Source organism: Malurus melanocephalus, unplaced genomic scaffold (assembly GCF_030028575.1).
Source record: "Malurus melanocephalus ecotype Western Australia unplaced genomic scaffold, MMel_1.1 scaffold_170, whole genome shotgun sequence".
In the NCBI taxonomy this organism is placed as follows: Eukaryota; Metazoa; Chordata; class Aves; order Passeriformes; family Maluridae; genus Malurus; species Malurus melanocephalus.
This window is the reverse complement of record NW_026623402.1, coordinates 726,163-744,471: the sequence shown is the minus strand read 5'-3', so window position 1 is coordinate 744,471 and position 18,309 is coordinate 726,163. Positions and strand designations below refer to the sequence as shown.

At 59.5% G+C, this 18,309-nt stretch overlaps 4 protein-coding genes across 5 annotated transcripts; 3 read left to right on the top strand and 1 right to left on the bottom strand.

Annotated features, from left to right (window-relative positions):
• The first annotated feature begins 1,003 nt into the window (after positions 1-1,003).
• Positions 1,004-6,282, top strand: LOC130577206 (deoxyribonuclease-1-like). The gene is made up of 10 exons (XM_057372383.1): positions 1,004-1,050; positions 1,609-1,756; positions 2,235-2,323; positions 2,475-2,558; positions 2,673-2,788; positions 3,588-3,700; positions 3,962-4,116; positions 4,192-4,288; positions 4,564-5,850; positions 6,219-6,282. Exons 2-9 carry the CDS (start codon positions 1,610-1,612, stop codon positions 4,615-4,617), a joined length of 855 nt encoding a protein of 284 aa, XP_057228366.1. The 5' UTR covers positions 1,004-1,050; position 1,609; the 3' UTR covers positions 4,618-5,850; positions 6,219-6,282.
• On the top strand, positions 5,857-10,351 carry LOC130577207 (deoxyribonuclease-1-like 2). 2 transcript variants are annotated; one of them, XM_057372384.1, is made up of 8 exons: positions 5,857-6,426; positions 6,709-6,797; positions 7,773-7,856; positions 7,973-8,073; positions 8,147-8,259; positions 8,481-8,635; positions 8,752-8,848; positions 9,362-10,351. In XM_057372384.1, exons 1-8 carry the CDS (start codon positions 6,280-6,282, stop codon positions 9,410-9,412), a joined length of 837 nt encoding a protein of 278 aa, XP_057228367.1. In that variant the 5' UTR covers positions 5,857-6,279; the 3' UTR covers positions 9,413-10,351. The 2 variants fall into 2 exon arrangements, with proteins under 2 accessions (XP_057228367.1, XP_057228368.1); XM_057372385.1 differs by lacking the exon at positions 7,773-7,856.
• On the bottom strand, positions 9,648-15,530 carry ECI1 (enoyl-CoA delta isomerase 1). The gene is made up of 7 exons (XM_057372382.1): positions 15,449-15,530; positions 15,067-15,213; positions 14,028-14,155; positions 13,325-13,471; positions 12,340-12,461; positions 11,519-11,697; positions 9,648-10,149 (listed from the first exon to the last, which is right to left on the bottom strand). The coding sequence occupies exons 1-7, from the start codon at positions 15,486-15,488 to the stop codon at positions 9,983-9,985; spliced, it is 930 nt and encodes a 309-aa protein (XP_057228365.1). The 5' UTR covers positions 15,489-15,530; the 3' UTR covers positions 9,648-9,982.
• Positions 15,531-15,560: 30 nt separating this feature from the next.
• Positions 15,561-17,810, top strand: PTX4 (pentraxin 4). Its single transcript, XM_057372381.1, has 2 exons — positions 15,561-16,185; positions 16,310-17,810. The coding sequence occupies exons 1-2, from the start codon at positions 16,057-16,059 to the stop codon at positions 17,561-17,563; spliced, it is 1,383 nt and encodes a 460-aa protein (XP_057228364.1). The 5' UTR covers positions 15,561-16,056; the 3' UTR covers positions 17,564-17,810.
• Positions 17,811-18,309: the final 499 nt, after the last annotated feature.

Below are 18,309 nucleotides of genomic sequence, written 5' to 3'. Positions count from 1 at the left end.
ATGGCTTCCACCAGCCCCAGCACATTCACCGTTTGYTGGAAATGTAGGCTGCTGGACAAGAATGACACATGATGGTGAAATAAACACTTTTTAAGAGAAATTTTATCTGGTGATGAGTGAGAGCTGCCCACACCACACATTGGGGAGCTGCTGATCCCTCTCAGAGATCTCTGGGGYTCATTTCACCTTGCAGAGCTCTTGYTGCTCTCAGCCTTACCTGTGACGGGAGGCATTGGCAGAGGTTGAAAGGGTTCTTTTTTCACTGGGCAGACCTTTCTTCCGTGAAAAATGCCATATGGAGCCTGCGGCCTCACATGCTCCTTGGCTGGGCAACCACTTGGCAAGGTGAGAGTGTGCCTCTCCATAAATGCAGGTGCAGATYCTTCCCCTTCCAGAGTCCTTGGACGACACCAAAGGTAGGTCCTGCTCCTCTCTCCTCCTGTARCCCCCAGGAGCTCCCCTTGACAGGGACACCTCTTCCAGCTCAGCTTAATTTTACCACGATGCTGTGCCCGGGCCAAGCCTGGGTGCAGCGTAGGGGTGAATATGATCCTCGTGGGTGCCTGTGCCTGGGAGGTTCAGAGACTGCTGTGCTCTCTGGGGGTGAGGAGGATTTATGAGGCTTTGGGCAATTTTTGGCATGACCAAATCATGTAATTACCAAATGGCTGCATTATCAACTGAAAGGATGGTGGTGTTGGAGGGAAGTTTGCAGCAAGAGTGGAAGTGGGAAAAGTGAGGATTTAACTGGAGCAGATGCCCCAGAGGGAAAAGTGAGCCTGGGGCCAGCAAATCCTTCCTCAGGCTGAGATTGGTGTGCCAAAAGCTGGTGTGTTTGCCCRTTCTCTCAGCCCATTTATGAGGCTCTAGGTGAGATCAGGCATTCAGGCACCCAGACTTGGGCAGGGCTCAGGTCTCTGATCCCATGAGCTGGTGAAATATTATCCCAGGGAGCTGAGTGCCACGGGAAATACCTCCCAAACTGCCTTCCCCTGTGGGTGGGAGCTGCAGCACTGCCTTTGCAGAGGGTCCTGAGGGACGCAAGACTGCGTGAGGATGGGGCAGGGGCATTGCTTTGGGGGGGTGGGGGAGTGGGGGTGGGGCAGGTTACCCCCAGATGAGGATGCTCCAGGCAGGGAGGGAGCTGGGGAGGGGTGTCAGGGGGGATCCATCCTTTGCTCTGTCCCAGCACAGCTGCTGTAGGGTCTTTGGGGTCCCTGATACTGATGCAAGGAAAAGTGGGAGAGGCACCAGCCAAGAGTTCTTGGCTGCGACACCAGGCCAGAAGAGGTGTCCGGGCTGAGCACTTCTTCATGGGGAATGAGGAAGTGACTGCTCTGTGTCACCATGAAATGGCATTTATTTGTTTGCCAGTGAATTTTCCGCTCCRGCCTTGTGAGTGATCTGGCCTCTTTCCAGGAGGGACAGGTAGGATGAGGGCCCATGCGACAGAGGTGCATAATCCCTGCATCCTGGTGGTTCACTGGAAAACAGAGGCCTCCCAGTGAAACCTGTACAGCCAGTGGGAACACCCCAGTCATCCCTGTAGTCTGTGCCAAATCCCTCTCCCAGCAAAGAGGGCTGAGCCCCTCCTGTTCCTCTGCACAGGATGGCAGCCTCGAGGCTGGTGCTGTCGCTGCTGGTCGCAGCTCTCCTGCTGCACGTGGCCACCACGCTCAAGGTCGGCGCCTTCAACATTAAAGCCTTTGGGGACACCAAGATGTCCAACCAGACCGTGGCAAACATCATCGTCTCTGTGAGTGCAGGGAGAGGAGCAGATCTGGACACTCTCTGCTCTTTGAGGAGAAGCCAGCTTGGGCAGCGGGACACCTGCTTTCTCCATCCATCCATCCATCCATCCCTCCATCCATCCATCCATCCATCCATCCATCTGTCCAAGCCTTCATCCACCCACCCATCTGCTCTTCCTCCATCACCATCTCCCACCTAGGGCCTTCTCCACTCTTGCTGGTCCCCAATCAATGCTGGGTGACGCTTGGTGCTGCTCAGGTTCCTTCCTCAGCAGCTGCTGGGATGGTGGGGGCTGGACAGCCAGAGGGCACTGTGTGAGCCCAGGGGAGGACACGAGCAGGGGAGTCCCCTCCCTGGCCCAGAGGCTCCTGCTGCCCTCCCATTGCCAGCCTGGGAGCCTTTGCAGCCCAGAACAGGCACCCATGGGTGCCACATGAGCAGCTCCCGGCCAGGGCAGAGCAGCTCTGAGCTTGTCCCCCCAGATCCTGTCGGAGTACGACATCATTCTGGTGCAGGAGGTCCGGGACGCTGACCTGAGTGCTGTGAAGGACCTCATGGACCAGCTCAACAGGTGACCCTGACCTCTCAGTGTGGGGGTGACTGCAAAGGGGACTGTGGGACTGATTCCAGCCACAGGGCACCTCTGGCTCAGCTGGAGAGAGCCCAGTGTGTGCTGGGGAGCCTCAGAAGCCTCCTCTCACCTCTCCCCATCCTTCTTCCAGGGCTGGGGAGCACCCATACAGCTTTTTGGACAGCATCCCCCTGGGTCGGACCAGCTACAAGGAGCAATACCTCTTCATCTACAGGTAAGGGWTGCTGCCAGGTGTCACCTGCTGCCCTCCCCAGCAGCCCCTGAAGGGGATGGGGGCCCTGGCTGTGGCAGGAGCAGTGCTGGGGGCTGCCCTGCTCTCCTCCCTCAGGTCAGACATGGTCTCTGTGCTGGAAAGCTACTACTACGATGACGGCTGCGAACCCTGTGGGACTGACACCTTCAGCAGGGAGCCCTTCATTGTGAAGTTCTCCTCACCCACCACACGTGAGCAGAGCTGACATTGGGGGATGCCCAGACCTGGCAGAGGGTCCCCTCCACACAGGGCTGAGCCCACAGCTGTGCCTGCCAAGCGTGGGGGGGTTGCAACCCTCCACCAGGATCCTTTGTTGTGGTGGGGCCATCTTCCATCCATGGATGCCCAGGGGTCCTGTGTCCCTGCAAAGCATGGCCAGCACTGCCTGCTGTTTCCCACCATGTGCCATCTCCTACCAATTCCYATCACCTCCCAGTTCCTGTCATCTCCCACCATGTGTTCTCTCCAGCTGCTTCCCATTGTGTCCCATTATCTGCTACCTCCCACTTCATGGGAATCCCACCATCTGCTTCCTCCAACTGGGTGCCATCTCCCATCATTACCATCTCCCATCAGCTGCCATCTCCCATTCCTTCCATCTCCCATCATGTACCACCTGCCATCCTTCCATCTCCCATCATGTCCCATTTCTCACTTTGTTCCGTTGCCTAACCCATCCAACACCTCCCCCTCCAGAGAACCTCCTCAGGGCACACACACTATCCCATCTCCTTGCCAAAACCATATTGGCTTGGAAATGCTAATGGGAAACAAGCAGCAAACCCCAAACTGTGCACAAAGGCATGCAGCTCCCCACTGGAAATTCCAGTCTCGGGGACAAGTAAAGCACCAAAACCCAACACACCCTTTTCCTTCAACCGCTTTTCCTGGTTGGTAGCTGGGGCTTGGCCTGGGGTGGTTTCCTGGGGTTCCCATTCCCTGCTCAGGGGCTGCACCCAAGCCAGGTGCTGATGGTCAGCTGTCCGGCAGAGGTGCAGGAGCTCGTGTTGGTGCCCCTGCATTCTGAGCCCAGCCATGCAGCACAGGAGATCGATGCTCTCTATGATGTCTACACCGATGTCATCAACAAGTGGGGGACTAACGTAAGCAGCATTGGGGAACTTGGCTCCTCCCCGGGGCAGCCAGGCGGGCAGGTGGGATGAACATGACCCACGGGAGGCTTCTTGTACCCTCAGAGCAGGTGCCACCCCAGCAGTCTCCAGGGAGGTACTCCTGCTATTACTGGGGGTTGTCCCTACACTCTGGGGCACTCCAGAGGGGTTTGTCACCACCCCTTAAGATTTTAGGGAGCCCTTGCTGTCCTGTAAGGTCCACAGGCAGGGACTCAGTGCGCTGCCCTGCAGGACATGCTCTTCCTGGGTGAYTTCAACGCCGACTGCTCCTAYGTGACCAGCTCCCAATGGCCGTCCATCCGCCTGCGCTCCCTCAGCGCCTGCGAGTGGCTCATCCCCGACAGCGCCGACACCACCGTGGCCACCACCGACTGCGCCTACGACCGGTGGGTGCTGCAGTGGGGGGCAGGGACTGGCACGGGGGTCTGGAGGGTGYTAACACCCCTGTGATGCCCTGGCAGCATCGTCGCCTGCGGCACCGCCCTGCGCCAAGACATCGAACCCGGCTCTGCCACCGTCAACAACTTCGATGAGAAATTCCACCTCCAGCTCAAGGATGTGAGTGAGGGGCTGGGTGGGGCAYGTGAGTCCACATTGGGATCTGCCCCACCATACCTCCCAGGAGCAKGGGTGGGCTCCCTGTTCTCAAGGGTGCACCTAAGGGTGGCCTGAATCCAGCTGTTGCACCAGATCAATCCCCCAGATTGATCATTTTGGGGTATAGTCTAACTCTGGGGGTTTGGAGTGGAGCGTTGAGGTCCTAGCCAGCCATGACAGTGACAATGGGTCCAAATGAGCTCAGGTTTCATCAGGTGACTCTTTCCCACACCCAGGCTTTGGCTGTCAGCGACCATTTCCCAGTGGAGGTGACCCTGAAAGCCCGCTGAGCCTGTCCCTGCACCGGTGGCTACCAGGACACCGCRGCATGCACCTGTGTCCCTCGTGGGAGCCCTCATGCCACCAGTGCCAGCCAAGCTGCCCACTGTCTCTGCAAGGAGCCACTCTGGGGTCTTGTGGAAGGGGGATGCTCTCTGCTTCTATTAAAATTGAGCCTTTCCCTGCCTTTGCAGCTCTGGAGGGGAGGTCCCTTCAGTCTCCCCAGCAGCTCCCAGCACCCAAGCCCTTCAGCCCCATCCCAGGAAGGTCCCCAGGGCTGGGGGACCTCCTGTGCTCAAGAGACCCAGACCCTTGGGGTGGTGAGCGCTGCTCCCCTCTCAGCTGATGGTGGCAGAAGCAGGGGCTGTGGGAAGGGGCTGGSAGGCTCCAGGCTCTCCGGGGTGCAGGATGCTCTTCTGCCAGCTCACGGGGCCACATCCTGACAGAGCCGCCTGGCTGCGGGGCGGCTGACGGGGCGCTGACGGGGGAGGATGTGTCACTTCCCCGGGGGCTGGTGCTTCCCGGGGGGTTTCGGTGCCGACACRGCACTGAGGGACACCGGACTCATCCTGAGACTGGGTGTGAGGATGYAAAACCTGGAGGTGCACACGGGAGCCCGGCAAGTCCTGGCATGAACAGATGTCTGAGCCACCTGCTGCATCGTCACCCGGGGGTGACGCCATGGGCCACGGTGATGCTGTGGGCTGGCACGGGGAATGCCAGCCCTCCTGGGGCTGCTTTGGGTCACCAGTGGGGCTGTTCTGGGTGACACTGGGGCTGCTGCAGAGGTTTGCAGTCATCTCCTCTTGCCGTGGCTGGMAGTGCTCACCTGCCTGACCCAGACACCGGCCATTTCCTTCTCTCCCCTCTAATTACACCATCTGAATCACCCAGTTAGGGCCAGCGCCCTTCACCTCCTGCGTGGCCACCATGCCCACTCTGTGATCTGGGGGCCACCCCAGAGGGCAGCCCCCCAAGTCCCACATGCCCACCCAGWCCCACAGGGATGCCCCAGCGCTGTCAAGTCTCCCTGCCTGTCCTTTGCTGCGTCAGCACAGGGATGGCTGGGCTGGCCCCACCCTGTCCCTGTGGGATTTTTGGTTTCCCAATGTGGGAAGGAGCTCAGAGTTATGCCAAAACCCCCACGGGGGTGTCCGACTCATCCTGCTTTGCCGGCACCTCCGCTGGGAATAAAGCCGCCCATCCTGCTGCTGGCAGGGCAGAGGTGCTGCGCATTCAGCAAGGTAAGGACGGATCTGGGCTCAGCTCCTTCAGCTGTGAACTGGGAGARACTGGGATAAGCTGGGATGAGGAGTTGCTCCTTACCCCAACAGTGGGGGCTCTGGTGAAGTTTAAGACTATGGAACAGCCTGGGGTGCCTAGCAGTGGTGGATAGGGCTGGTGGGTGATGAAACATCCTGGTGGGGAGTGAAGCTGGGTGATCCCTGGAGCTGGCAGAGGCAGATTCACTGTGGTGGGACAGGGTTTAGCTTCCTGTGGGACTGGTGAGGCAGCAGCCTGCCCTGGGCAGTGCCCACCAGGACAMACAGTCACACATCAGGACTTGGAAAGAATCTACATCTTCCTTTCTGCTTCTGCCCCAAATCCAAAGTAATTTTCCAAGTTCAGCTCCCATCACTGCATCCGTGTGACCCAGCATCCATCCTGTAAGAATGGGGACCGTGACACTGGTATTGTCCCTGCTGGCGGTGGCTATCCTGTCCCCGGTCACAGCCACGCTGCGTGTCGGTGCCTTCAACATCCAGTCCTTTGGTGACACCAAGATGTCCAACAAGGAAGTGGCAGAGATCATCATCAACGTGAGTGCAACGTGGGGATGGGCTGTGCCCACTGGGGTTCCTKTGCCACGGACATGTGGGGACAGGGCTGAGGATGGGCTGGCATCGCAGTGCTGGGGATGCCCTGGGTGGATGAAGGCTTGGTGGGGACCAAGGCGGAGTATTAGGGACAGCCTACAGTTCCTCTGAGCTCTCCATGGGGACATCTGCCCTGCCATCAAGGGACATGGAGACAGGTGGCAGACTGGCCCTGAGCTGGTAGCAGGTTCCATCCCAGCACCGCTGTCCCTCTGTGCCTCGCAGGTCCTGCTCCGCTAYGACGTGGTGCTGGTGCAGGAGGTGCGCGACTCCGACCTCAGCGCCGTCACCGAGCTCATGGAGCAGCTCAACAGGTACAGGAGGGGCTGGGGMCAGGATGGCAGCACCAGCAGGGAAGGCCAAGCTGCCTGAGCAGTAAAAGGCAAAAATGTTGTCCACCAACAGAGAGTTTATTTTTGGGAAGGAGAATAGGAGAAATGCACTGAGGCAATGAGGAGGCACTGAAAACAACACCAGGATTAATCTGGTGAGGGGGATGGGGATACAAGCTGTGCAAATTCCTTCTGCAAGCTCTAAGTTCACCAGAGCACACAGGATGGAAAGGAATTTCAGCTCTGGCAAGCTTGGTCTACGACATCCAACAGGACAGGGCAGAAGCAAGAGTGGGGGATGAAGGAACAGGCAGATCTCTCACCCCAAGAGCCTGTGAGTGGCAGGGGGACCTCAGCATGGACACAGCAGTGCATGATGCTTTTTGGTGCGTGGCTCTGGCACCCTAGAAGGAAAAGGGRCTGCTGGGGTGGGTTAAAACTGGCCACAGCAGGGTGGCAGCCCCTCCACCAGCTGGGTACTGACCGTGTTTTGGGAAAGGGGATGGCTCAGGATCATGCAGAAGCTGCTGCTGCCGTGTTAAAAGGCAGCACGTGCCCCTGAGCAGGTACGCCCAGCCCATGTCCTCGCCCCTTCCGTGTCCCCTCCATCAYGGCCACAAAGCAGCTTGGGCAGGGAGGGTGACGCTGGGTGCTGCAGGGCCCCAGGCTGCTCACTGACCTAATTTAGCTCTGCTGCAAATGAAGGTGAGGAATGTCCCTGCAGAGAACGGGGTGGCAGGAGCCGCCCCATGTCACGCTGTGCCCAAGGGGTCACCTCAGGGAGAGGTCTGGGGTGCTACACCTCACGTCACCCCACAGCCAGGGCACAATGACCCACGGGGACTGTAGAGCAGGACCAGCTGGTGCAAACCCTGGGGCCACCCAGCTTCTGGACATGCCAAGGCCAGTCCTGGATGGTCCCAGYCACTTCACTGTCCTAACTTTGCGTCTCCCCAGTGCATCCAAATCCCCATATGACTATGAGATCAGTGGGCCCCTGGGACGGGACAACTACAAGGAGATGTACCTGTTCATCTACAGGTAATGGGGCTGGCAGTGCTGGCACCTGTGCCACGGCACTGCTGGGCCACCACCACCATGGAGGGGACACAGGGGCTGTGCCAAGTYCCAGGGTCACCATCCTTTTGTTCCCACAGGACAGATGTTGTGTCTGTGGTGGACACCTACCAATATGAGGACCCCCAGGATGTCTTCAGCCGGGCACCCTTCATCCTCAGGGTCTCAGCACCCAGCACCAGTAAGTGGGGGACAAGTGGCCACACGTGGTGGCATGGTGTGGCCGTGGGGCTGACATCCCTCTCCCCTGGCAGAGGTGAAGGAGTTTGTGCTGGTGCCCCTGCACTCGGCCCCACACGATGCCGTTGCTGAGATTGACGCGCTCTATGATGTCTACCTGGCCATCATCAACAAGTGGGGGACTGATGTGAGTGTCACCAGCACTGGGGAGGGCACTGAGGGTGGGCACCGAGCCCTGGGACTGTTTGACCACACTGGGACCCTGCTCCACGGCAAGGACAGCTGGTGCCTTGGGATGGGGTCCTTGTTCCTGCCCCGTGACAGGGTGTTTCTGTCACCCCACGGGAGGGCTGGGGGCAGGGGCAGCCCCACCACCCACACCACGAGCTCCTCATCTCCCCCGTGCAGAACATGATGTTCCTGGGGGACTTCAACGCCGACTGCTCCTATGTCCAGCCGGGTGACTGGTCATCCATCCGCCTGCGCACCAGTGATGTCTTCAAGTGGCTGCTCCCCGACAGCACTGACACCACTGTGGGCAAGTCAGACTGTGCCTATGATAGGTGAGCACTGCCACCACGGCACCACTGTCYCCCTCCCTGGCACCCTGGGGACCCCCTGGCCCCCCCGCTCACAACAGGGGCAGGAGTGGGACCCAGCATCCACATCTCCCCGGCAGGATTGTGGTGTGTGGCAACAAGCTGAAGAGAAGCATCGTGTCCAATTCAGCTGGAATCTACAATTTCCAGCGTGCTTTCCAGTTGGACCAGGAGGAGGTGAGCCAGGATCACACATTTGGGGCTCTAACATGCATCAAAGCTGGGCTGACCCAGGCTCAGGGCTGCCCTTATCTGTTCAAGGAGCTCAGGGTGACAYAGGACCCAAGGGTGTACATAGGACRRRGAATTTGGGGTCACTGCCTGTCCCCATAGGGAAGAGATGCACAAGGTTTTTTCTGGTCTTCCATGGGCAGGACTCAGGGTATGGGACATCCCAAGCCAATCTTCAACCACCCATCACTGGCACAGAGCCCCCAAATGAGGCATGGGGGGCTCAGAGGGCTGGTGGTCCCCTGCCAGTGCCTGCCCCAAGCCACGCCTGGGCACCTCTCCATGAGATGCCAAAACTGGAGTTTTATGTGTCAAGTGTCTTGGGGCTGGGGACAGCCAGTGTCCCCCCGACAACAGTCAGAAGGTTCTGGCAGGGCAACTGACCATCCTGCTGGCCCCACCAGCACAAGGARGGGTGAGGGGCTCACTGGACATCTCCCACCTCTCGCCCTCCTGCAGGCCCTGGCAGTCAGTGACCACTACCCGGTTGAGGTGAAGCTGACAGCCTGAGCTCCTCCTGCAGCCACAGACCAGGATCCAGCTCCGGCTCCCACCACCAACCCCATGCAGGTGCTCCACTCAGCCTGATCCACAAGCCCTGTGCATGGGCTGCTCCACATCTCTGCCTGGAGAAGGATGGCAGCTGGCTGTGCCCAGACCCTCCAGCCCCATGAACCAGAGCCTGAGGACAGGCCACCAGCCAGGACACTGTGACACAGACAAGCCATGGAACAAAGCATCCATCTCCTACCTCATYGAAGATTTATTGGCAAACCTCATTTCATGATTAAGTGTTGGACAGGAGGGAGGACATCCAAGGAGCTTCGGGCCTGGGCCACAGCATGCTGAGACCCTGTCCCTGTCCATTTCTTGGGGGGCTGAGAGGGCTCTCCCCACCCTCAGGGAAGGCARCAGTGGTGTCAGGCACTCTACAGGCACAAAGGAAAGGAGGGGCTGGGGCGGCCGTGGGAGCAGGTGGCACGTCACCGGTGGCTGGTACTGCAGGTGGCTTCACTGTCAGACCAACAGCTACTGCAGCATTTCAGAGGGTGACTCGACCCCCCAGGACCGGCTGGATCCTCAGCTCTTCCTCTTCTTCAGCATCTCCATGTACATGCGAAGGGACTTCTGGATGGACTCTTTTGACACRAAGGTGATGAAGTTCTTGATGTCTTCCTCCCGGTGAGCCACCAGGCGGTCCAACACCGCCTTCCTCATCATGGTCTTGGTGAGCTGGCGGGCATGGTCTGTGGAAAGGACAGCAAGGATGAGGAGCATGCCCTGTCCTCACCCCTGACCAGCTCTCAAAGCTACCAAATGCCAGTGTAATGGGGAGGGATCACACAGCAAAGTGCTTTGAAACCAGCAGGGAAAGGGGTAAGAAAAACCCACCAGCTGGGAGCTGAACTGGATAAATTCTCATACAATAAATTATGGTTGTACTGTTCAGTGAGATGACTGTTATACTGGCACAGATGACAAAAAGCTGTGTACCTCCTTCTCTTTGTGCCTTCCAGAGCTCAGYCTCTTCCCAATACCTGCCCCCAACACACACTTGCAGGCTCAGGACAGCAGTAACCAAACAAAACTCCTTGTAAGTTGAAACTGCTGTGGCTCTAAAGCTCCCCTGAAACAACCCCTTCAAGTCTGCTCCTGCCAACCAGGCTGTACAAAAGCCAGCAGCACTGCTCCCTTCAGCTCATCCCTGGGCCTGTGCCACTCCAGATGGATCCGTGGATGCTGCTGGAGCAGTAGGGGCTGGTGGAGCTGACTGAGGCCCTGAGCACACATCTGCTCACACCCACAGAGCCAGCTGCAGTGATATGGCAGCACATCTGCAGCACAGATGTTTTACTCATGCACTCAGTGACAGCGAAATGATGCCTGACCCCCTTCCCCCGACATACAGTGATGCCCAAACTGCTCCAGCACCTGGGTGCTACAGTCACCCTCACCAGACACAGCTCTGATGCAGGGGAAGGATCTACACAGGGCCTCCTGGAAGTCATGAGAGGGCACAGCTGAGATGTGCTCCCGAGATGAATTCGAGGTGAGGTGTCACTCACAGGACACCGCAGAAGAGAGGTGGCACGGGCTAGGACAGCTCAGATCTGTGGAGAGCCCTGTCCCAGCCCAGGAACCTTGTGCTGCAATCACAGAGCAACCCAAACAGGACGCCTGCACGGTCTGTCTGTCCTCACCCACACCCCCATCACTGCCATCCCCAGCTCAGCAGAGTGCCAAGAGTTGATTCAGACCACAAAAGCGGCCTGGCAGCCACCCAGCTCTCACCCAGCCTGYTCCCTCGACTCCATGGCAGCTTTCCTGGGCTAACACCTCCACTGACAGACASAGATTCAGTTTGTCTGTGGAGCTCAGACACCTCCAGATTGACTCAGAAGGGCTGCCAGGATGAGCTGAGCTGGAGCCACGTGCCCTGAACGTTAGCACAGTGTCTCACTCTGTTAGCCTATGGCTACCAGAATCACTCTGCAGAGCTTTCCTACCTCCCAGCCACCCACGCCTTCCCTTTTAAAGGAAACTGTTATGTAACCAGCCCTGGTATCTGTGCTTCCCACTCAGACCAGGGCCCCTCCTCTTCTTCCAGAGGTTTACCAGGAAGGGCCAGCCACTGTGCCATGACAGCCGMAGCCTTCTCCATGAGCTTCTCCTCTGGCACCAGCTCATCCACGAGCCCCARCTTGTGGGCCTCAGGTGCGGGATGGAGAGAGCCCAGCTGGAGGGAGCGTTCRGCAACTCGGTGTCCCACAACATTCACAAAAGTGTCCTTAAACCTGCAAGAGATGGAGGGAAAGCCACAGTCAGGGGCAGCTCACCCAGACATCCTGGTCCCACTCCYACAGCAGCTGTGGGGTCAATCACAATCTCAAAATGGTGTAAGAAGAGCCATTTTTGGTAGTACCCCAAGAGAATTCCTTCTCCTCTGCATGAAAGCTGCTCTCTTTACCCTCAGTGCCTGTAAGWCCCAGCTGCGCCCACTTGCTGTGACTGAAAGCTCCTTTCCAACAGCAAATTTRTACATTCTTAGGGCGACCAAGGGCCTGTGTATCAGTATTTCAGTRTCCCCATGCTTTCAGAGATCCCCACATCATGGGATTTTGCAGGTACACAGCATGTACTCAGASAAAAGCACATTCCCAGACTGAGCCTGACTGCTCAACTCATTCTGGAGTTGACTGCAGGGTGAGAACTGAGGTCTTTGTTGGTGCAGGATGTGAGGACATTCTGCAGGCTGAAAGCTTTTCAGATACCTGCAGGACAGGTCAGAAATGAGGTGTCATCTCCTGCAGCTGCAAATACCTGATCCCTGACACACAAACCACACCACAACAACAAGCTGAACTGATTAATTCCTTGAAGATGAATTCTTTTTAGAGACCTACACATGATGCTAGAAGCGGGAGGCACTGGCCTACCAGAAGGGAGCCACAATGCCCAGCTGGGCTTCGTTCAGGCCGATGCTGAATTTGGGGTTCTCTGCCATGATCCTGTAGTCACACGACAGGGCAATGAGGCAGCCCCCGGCCGGGCTGGACCCCTGGCAGAGAGAAGGACAGAGTGAGTCCAGGACATGGTKACAAACATCCCTCAGCCTTGCTGATTGCTCCAGAGAAGGGAAGATACCAGGAACACAGAGCAGATTTCCCTCAAATTTCTCATCACCTGGTTCAAAACAGCCCTAAAGAAAATTTCTGTTGTTTTCCAGTTTCATAGAATCACAGTAGGGTTTGGGTTGGAAGGCACCTTAAAGCCYATTTTATTCCAAACCCCGTGCTACAGGCAGGGACACCTTCCATTAGACCAGGTTGCTCAGAGCTTCATCCAACCTGGCCACTTCCAGGGATGGGGCAGCTACAGCTTCTCTGGGCAACGTGTTCTAGTGCYTCAWCCCCCYCACAGRGAAGATTTYCCTTCCATTTGTGACCATCTTTGCCATGGCTTGGTGCTGCTCAGCCCTGCACAGGATGCCTGAGAGAAAACTCAGGCGCCTTCAATGGGGGRCTGTGGACAAACACTGCCATGAGCTGCCAGGGCAGCACCGCCCTGGAAAACGAAAACAAGACACCAAAAATGTAACAACCCATCAGTGGACATGGAGATTCCAGCAGCACTTCCCTGCTGGCCAAAAACCACGGCTGGAGGAGCAAAACCGGCTGGAAATGCTGAAATGCTGCTGTACCCCAGCAGTGCTGCAGCTTACACAGAGCCTGCAGCATCCCACGCTTTCGTACCTTCCCACACCCCACAGAACTGACAGACATGAATTTCTCCCAGATCCCCCAGCAGATACATCCCTGGATTTGTTTCAGCCTGTTTTTTCAGCTCTCCCTGCCCACACGGTGCAGAGCAGCCTCAGCAGGTGACAATCCCACCCTAGGAAGGCGGGCTGAAGGGACGTACATTGACTGCAGCCACTGTCACCATGTTGGAGCCGTAGAGCCGGAGCCACATCTCCTGCACGGCTCTCCAGAACTCGGCGTAGTGCTCCACGCTCTTCCCACACATCTCAGTGATGTCCAGGCCAGATGAGAATATTTTGGGGACAGCCTGGAATTGGGAATAGACAAATGTCACTGAGAGTCACGGGGCAGGATGGACCCTTTAGCTCTCGGCCTGGAGGCTTGAGGGAAGGGAAAGTGATGAATATGTGATATAAATTAGGGTCTTTTGGGGTTCTGAAAATTTCTCTTCAGTGCTCCCATGGCCTGGATCATCCCATCACCACAGCCTGCAGTGCTGGGCCCCTGCTTACAGCACAATTTGTCACTGTCAGGGTCCCTGTGTGAGTACATCAGCCACAGAGCACAAAACCTGTCCTGTCCTGTCCCATTCCCAGGCACCATTTAGTCCCCATGCCATATATGAAAATAAGCACTGGCATCTCCCAGCAGCTCCCTGCGGGCGAGCCAGGAGACGTCACAGGATGTGTCAGGTTGGCAGATAAGCAGATTTGATTTTCATGACAAAGAACAACACTCAGTTGTTGTTCTTCTGCTAAAAAAGGCGACAGAAGAAAGATCACAGCCCTTCCAAGAGCCAATCCAAGGTGCCTGTGGGCCCTCTCGTGCCCCTGACCAGTGACCCAAACTCAGCAAACACTTACAGAGGTGATGATCACACCCCGACAGGCCCGGTCATTCTCCAGCTTCTCCAGGCTTATGGAAAACTCGGTGAGGAACTCCAGGCTGAGGCTGTTGACTGGRGGGCTCTTGAACTTCATCATGGCAATGCCTGTGCAGGGTAAACACAGGGACATCAGACACCCCCAGAGCAGCTCACACTGCCCTGCCCAGTGCTTCCCTGCTCACCAAACCATGCCTTCCCACTCCTGCCCGTTGAAAAGTTTCCAGAGCAGCAGAAACAAGGGCAAGGTCCTGTCTTTGCCCAGATCCACCCACAGGCCAGGGTCACTCAGCGGGTGGTGGACCTGGAGCACGGACCAGGCCATGTGTGGTGGCACCTCAGGTGTCCCAAAGCCCAGCCACCTTCAGGGCCATGCTGCCCAGCAGTTCCCTTCTCTCTGGGCTCAAAGGGTAAGGTCAAGCCTACAGCTTCTGTCACTGCAAACAGCCTGTGCCCAAGGGGTCACACACCTGCTGGAGCCTGCCAGCACCAYGGGAAGGGCTCTGAGCCTTTATCCCCACCCAGACAGCACTGCCTTACCCAAAAGGTCCTCCCTGTGTGCTGCAGCCATGTCCAGCTGGGGACAGCACAAGGACACACCCAGCCAGACCTGGGAAACCACAAGAAGAGGAACCTTCATTCAGTGCAGGGACAGGGCCCCATGACAACTACTCCTAGTAGCCAGACCACGGAAATTTCCAACAGCTGTTCCCTAATGGACCAGTGCCATTCTCCCAGGTGCCCAAAGCAGGGACCCCACAAAGGGGACAACGCACAGACAGGGGACAGTGACAGTCAGGATCTGCCTGTGGCACCAACCACCTGAAGTATCCACGACTGGTGAGACTCCCAACCCCAAACACTTTTCCCCGAAGGTCCTAAGCAGCCGCAGCTGTAACATCTTTGGTGACTTTCCATGCCCAGAGCCACACGTGCCATGGGACATGGACAGGACCCTGCCTGTACCTGACAATGCCCCTGGAGTGCATGTAACACGGCAGAGGTGCCACCTGCTGTACCTGAGCTCTCGTCCAGCTCCACCTGAATTTTGTTGTTGCTGAAGGAACGACACGAAGCAAGCGGGAGGCCGGGCGGCTGCAGGGGGCTGGGGGGCGGCCGGGTGGCCCTGTCCCACGCTGGGGGCCGGCGGCACAGGGGCAGCACACCTGGGGGACAGAGACAGGTAAGGACGGGCRGGACACAGCCCCCACAAGTGTGGAGTACGCTCCCCAAAACCGCTCTGCGCCGACAGGGTGAGCCATGGGGACTCCATGATCCACTGACACACGATACAGGGGCAGCCCAGCCCACGGCAGGGGGACACTGGGACACGCTGCCGGTGAGGGGGCACAGGGAGGCGGCGGGGGCTCGGGGAGCGGGCGGGGCAGGGCCCGGGCGCACCTGAGCGGCCGATCCAGCGGGCGAGGGTCGCCGCCGCCATCTTGTGCCGGGCTCAAGGGTAAGGGGCGGGGCTTCGTGGGCGGGGCTTGGAAGGGGCGTGGCCTGAGGAAAGGGGCGGGGCCTGGGGAAAAGGACGGGACTCGGCTGCAGCGCAATGGAAGCCCCGCCCATCCCCTAAAGCCCCGCCCACGGCCGGAGGTTTGGCGCGCCCGTGTTGCCCCCCCGTGGTGGCCGCGCTACACCGCCCTGTCCTGCCGGCGCTGTCCGCMCCATTCCACCTGCCCTGTCCCGACCTGCGTGCACTCCCGTGCCTTTCCCTCCTGCTCTGCATCCAGCCATGTGCCCAGGGTCCCCCCCACACCTTCCTCCACCTCACAGCCGACTACCCCCGGGCTGGCCCCTGCCCCGGGACGCTGGAGCCCCGGGAGCTCTCGGCCGGGGCCAGCCGCCCCCGCAGAGCGCTGGCCCGGAGCCCCAAGGACGGGAGCCCCGGTGCTGGGCCGTGCCAGCGGTGGCTGCGGATCTCATCATGGTGGAGGCTGCCCGGGGGAGCACTGCAGGGGCCGGGGCCGGCCTTGCCGCGCAGGCAGAAAGCGTCCGGCAGCGGGATGGCGGGGATGGCACTGCCCCTCTGCCTGATCCTCGCTGCCGCTCTGCAGGGCGGTCTGACCCGGGCACCGGCGCCCCCCGCCCGCCCCGGKCCCCTGCTCCTGCGGCTGCGGCGCCTGGAGGAGCAGGTGGGTACTCGGGGTGGGAGGGGGTGATGCACAGCTGTGCCAGGGGGACATTCCGCATTTTGGGGTGGCCAGGGGTCCGGCATAGGGACGTGGGTTCAYCCCACCTCATGCCACTCTCTTGCAGTTTCTCCGGCTCCAGGAGGTGACACGAAACCATCTCCAGAGCATTGCCAGCAACTACAACATCTCCTACAACATCGATGGACGTTTCCAGGCACTGACGGAGCAGGCGGAGGCAGCCGTCGCTGCTCGGGCCGCCCTGRGTGCCGAGCTGGCCCGCCTGGCCACCACCGGCCGGAGGCTGCGCCGCAGGCTGAAGAGGCTGGAGGGGACAGTGGGTGCCCTGAGGCCACCACACAGCCTGCTCACCCACCCACCGGGTGCACAGGTGGCAGTGAACCCCAAACCACATGGCCTGCCGGACACTGCCCGGAGCCGGGACATCCAGCTGGAGCAGGAGCCACCAGGCCAGGCTGTCCCCAGCACCCCCAGCCCTCGGCGCCCGAAGATGAGGCGTTGGCATCAACAYCGGCAGGAGGACGGGCTTTGGCTGCCGGGTGATGCCGGACCTGGTGGAGCACCGGAGGAGRATGAGACTCCTCGTGATGCAGCACCAGCACCCCAGACCATGGCACCTGTGCTCTGCACCGCGATCACGGTGACCCAGGAGCAGCCCCCAGCCCCGCAGCAGCCGGGAGAGGGTGGGTACGGCCCCCTCGCCCCCGTGCCCATCCCACTCGCCTGCCGCACCGGTGCCGTCCTGCTCTTCCCCATCAGCTCCGCTGAGCACGGGGCCGTTCTGGGGCTGGGGCCACACCGGGGGCTGCGGGCGCTGTCACTCTGTGCCTGGCTGGCCACCTCAGCCCCCCGCCTCGGTGCCCTCCTCTCCTACGCCACGGAGGACGGGCACAGCAAGCTGGCCGTGCTTGGCCATGGTGCGGATCGCCCCGGCTCCGCACGTTTCGTCTTGGGGGACGGGCAATTTCGGGAGCTGCCGGTGATGCCGCTCCTGGATGGCAAGTGGCACCACCTGTGCCTCACCTGGTCCTCCGGGCAGGGCCAGTACCGCTTCTACGTGGACAGGAGGCTGCTGGCTGCCGGCTCCAGCTTCCAGCAGGGCTATGAAATTCCCGCTGGTGGCTCACTGGTGCTGGGCTGGGAGCAGGACRGCCCCAACTGGCACTTGGGCACTGCAGAAGCTTTTGTGGGTCACCTGGCTGGCTTCGCTCTCTGGAGACGGGCTCTCCTGCCAGGGGAGGTGGCCAGAATGGCGATCGGAAGGGGGCTGCCCCGCGGCCCTGTCCTCACGCTGACCGATGCCTCCCTGMAGGGCGGGGTGCGGAGGGTGGCGTGTCCCTGCCTCCAGCACTGCCTGTGACGAGCCTGGCAGCAGAAATGGAGGCGGCTGGCTCATGGTGCCGATACYGACASGAGCAGAACCCTCCCGGGGTGATGYGACAYCCAGYAGAGAGGGTGTCTCAGGACCGGGACCACCGGAGGAGGGGGGAAAAGGGAAAGGGGCCTTGGCAGCCACTATGTCAGAGGTGGGACCAAAACCATAGGTCGCCAGCTCCTACATGGTGTRCAGCCCATCTTTGCTATTAAAATGCTCCGGACATTGGAGAAACCTCATTCATTTCTGTCTTGCATTTCACTGTAACGCTCGGTGCCGCTCRCAGCCGGGTAGGAGTGCTCAGCACGGGCAGCCGGAGCTGTTTCTCTGTCCYTGAGTCAGAGCAGGGGAAGCGGAGCACGGGACAGCCCGTGACCGGGRTGAGCCAGCGCTGCCCGAGCTGCCSCCGCCGCTCCCGTGAGCGGCCCCCGCCCGCGGGGCTCCTTGGCGGGGCAGGGCTTTGGGCCTTTTAGCTGTGCTGCTCCAGGGGGCTCAGGAGATGCATACTTAGATAGTCTGCTCTGCGGAATTCTGTGCCYGGAGAGCTGGAGCGGCGGCGGCTCCGGCCGCTYCCGGAGCCCYGTGTTCCCAGGGGTGGCGGGGCCGTGCTGCCGGTTTGGGTGTGCGTGGGGCAAAGCCTCGCGGCGGCCCCGCAACCTCTTGCGCCGCCATCACCGGGGTCCTGCTCAGCCCGTCCCAGTCTGTCCTGTCCTGTCCTGTCCTGTCCGGTC